Source organism: Emiliania huxleyi, assembly GCF_000372725.1.
Source record: "Emiliania huxleyi CCMP1516 unplaced genomic scaffold EMIHUscaffold_9259, whole genome shotgun sequence".
Lineage (NCBI taxonomy): Eukaryota > Haptophyta > Isochrysidales > Noelaerhabdaceae > Emiliania > Emiliania huxleyi.
Window position 1 is genome coordinate 1 of NW_005195110.1, and position 1,192 is coordinate 1,192.

General features: G+C 64.7%; 1 protein-coding gene across 1 annotated transcript; it reads left to right on the forward strand.

The window, feature by feature from the left end:
- On the forward strand, nt 1–1,177 carry EMIHUDRAFT_125346 (hypothetical protein; the record flags this gene model as incomplete). Its single annotated transcript, XM_005757142.1, has 1 exon — nt 1–1,177. A coding segment is annotated over one exon (1,177 nt), but the record flags the coding sequence as incomplete, so codon positions are not given.
- Nucleotides 1,178–1,192: the final 15 nt, after the last annotated feature.

Here is a 1,192-nt window from a genome sequence, read left to right on the forward strand (position 1 = left end):
CTGTACTGGGAGGGCCCGAGCCATTCGTTTGAGAATGGCGATACGATCGTGCACGGCCAGCAGGGCGAGGTCGTCGGCCCCGCGACCGGCGCGCACCAAGGCAACGGCCTGGAGGTGCAATTTCCAGGGAACAAAGGCTCCATAAACTGCTATCTGCCCCAGCTCAGCGTCGAAAAGCCGCCGCCTCTGCCGGGCGGTCACGACCTTGGCGACCAGCTGTACTACACGGGCCCGAGCCATTCGTTTGAGAGTGGCGATGAGCTCGTGCACGGCCAGCAGGGCGAGGTCGTCGGCCCTGCGACCGAGGGCACACGCCAAGGCAACGGCCTGGTGATGCTGTTTCCAGGGAACAAAGGCCACGTAAACTGCTATCTGTCCCGGCTCAGCGTCGAAAAGCCGCCGCCTCTGCCGGGCGGTCACGACCTTGGCGACCAGCTGTACTACACGGGCTCGAGCCATTCGTTTGAGAGTGGCGATAAGCTCGTGCACGGCCAGCAGGGCGAGGTCGTCGGCCCCGCGACCGGCGCGCACCAAGGCAACGGCCTGGAGGTGCGGTTTCCAGGGAACATAGGCTCCATAAACTGCTCTCTGCCAAACCTCAGCCGCGAGCAGCCGCCGCCTCTGCCGGGCGGTCACGAGGCCGGCGACCAGCTGTACTACACGGGCCCGAACAAGTCGTTTAAGTCTGGAAACAGGCTCGTGCACGGCCAGTCGGGCGAGGTCGTCGGCCCCGCGACCGAGGGCACACACCAAGGTAACGGCCTGCAATTGCTGTTTCCAGGGAACAAAGGCTTCATAAACTGCTCTCTGACCTGGCTCAGCCGCGAGCAGGCGCCGCCTCTGCCCGGTGGCTTCAGAGTGGGAGAGGAGCTCTACTTTATTGGCGGCGGGTTCGTCGACGAGCAGGGGGACAAGGCCGTGTTTGGCTGCCGAGGATCGGTCACCGGCCCAGCCCGCAACGGCGACGCTGACGCTGTTTCCATGTCTTTCTCCGGCAACCGAGGGGACGTGCATTGCCGGGCCCAAGAGCTCAGCCGCGAGCCGGCGCCCTCGCTTCCTGGCGGCTTCATTCTCGGTGAGCATCTCTACTTTACCGGAGAGAGTCCGATCATCAAGCGCAGACTTCCGCGCACCGACTTCGAGCTCGAGCTTGACATCCTCGTGCGCGGCTCGCGTGGTGAGGTGGTGGGCC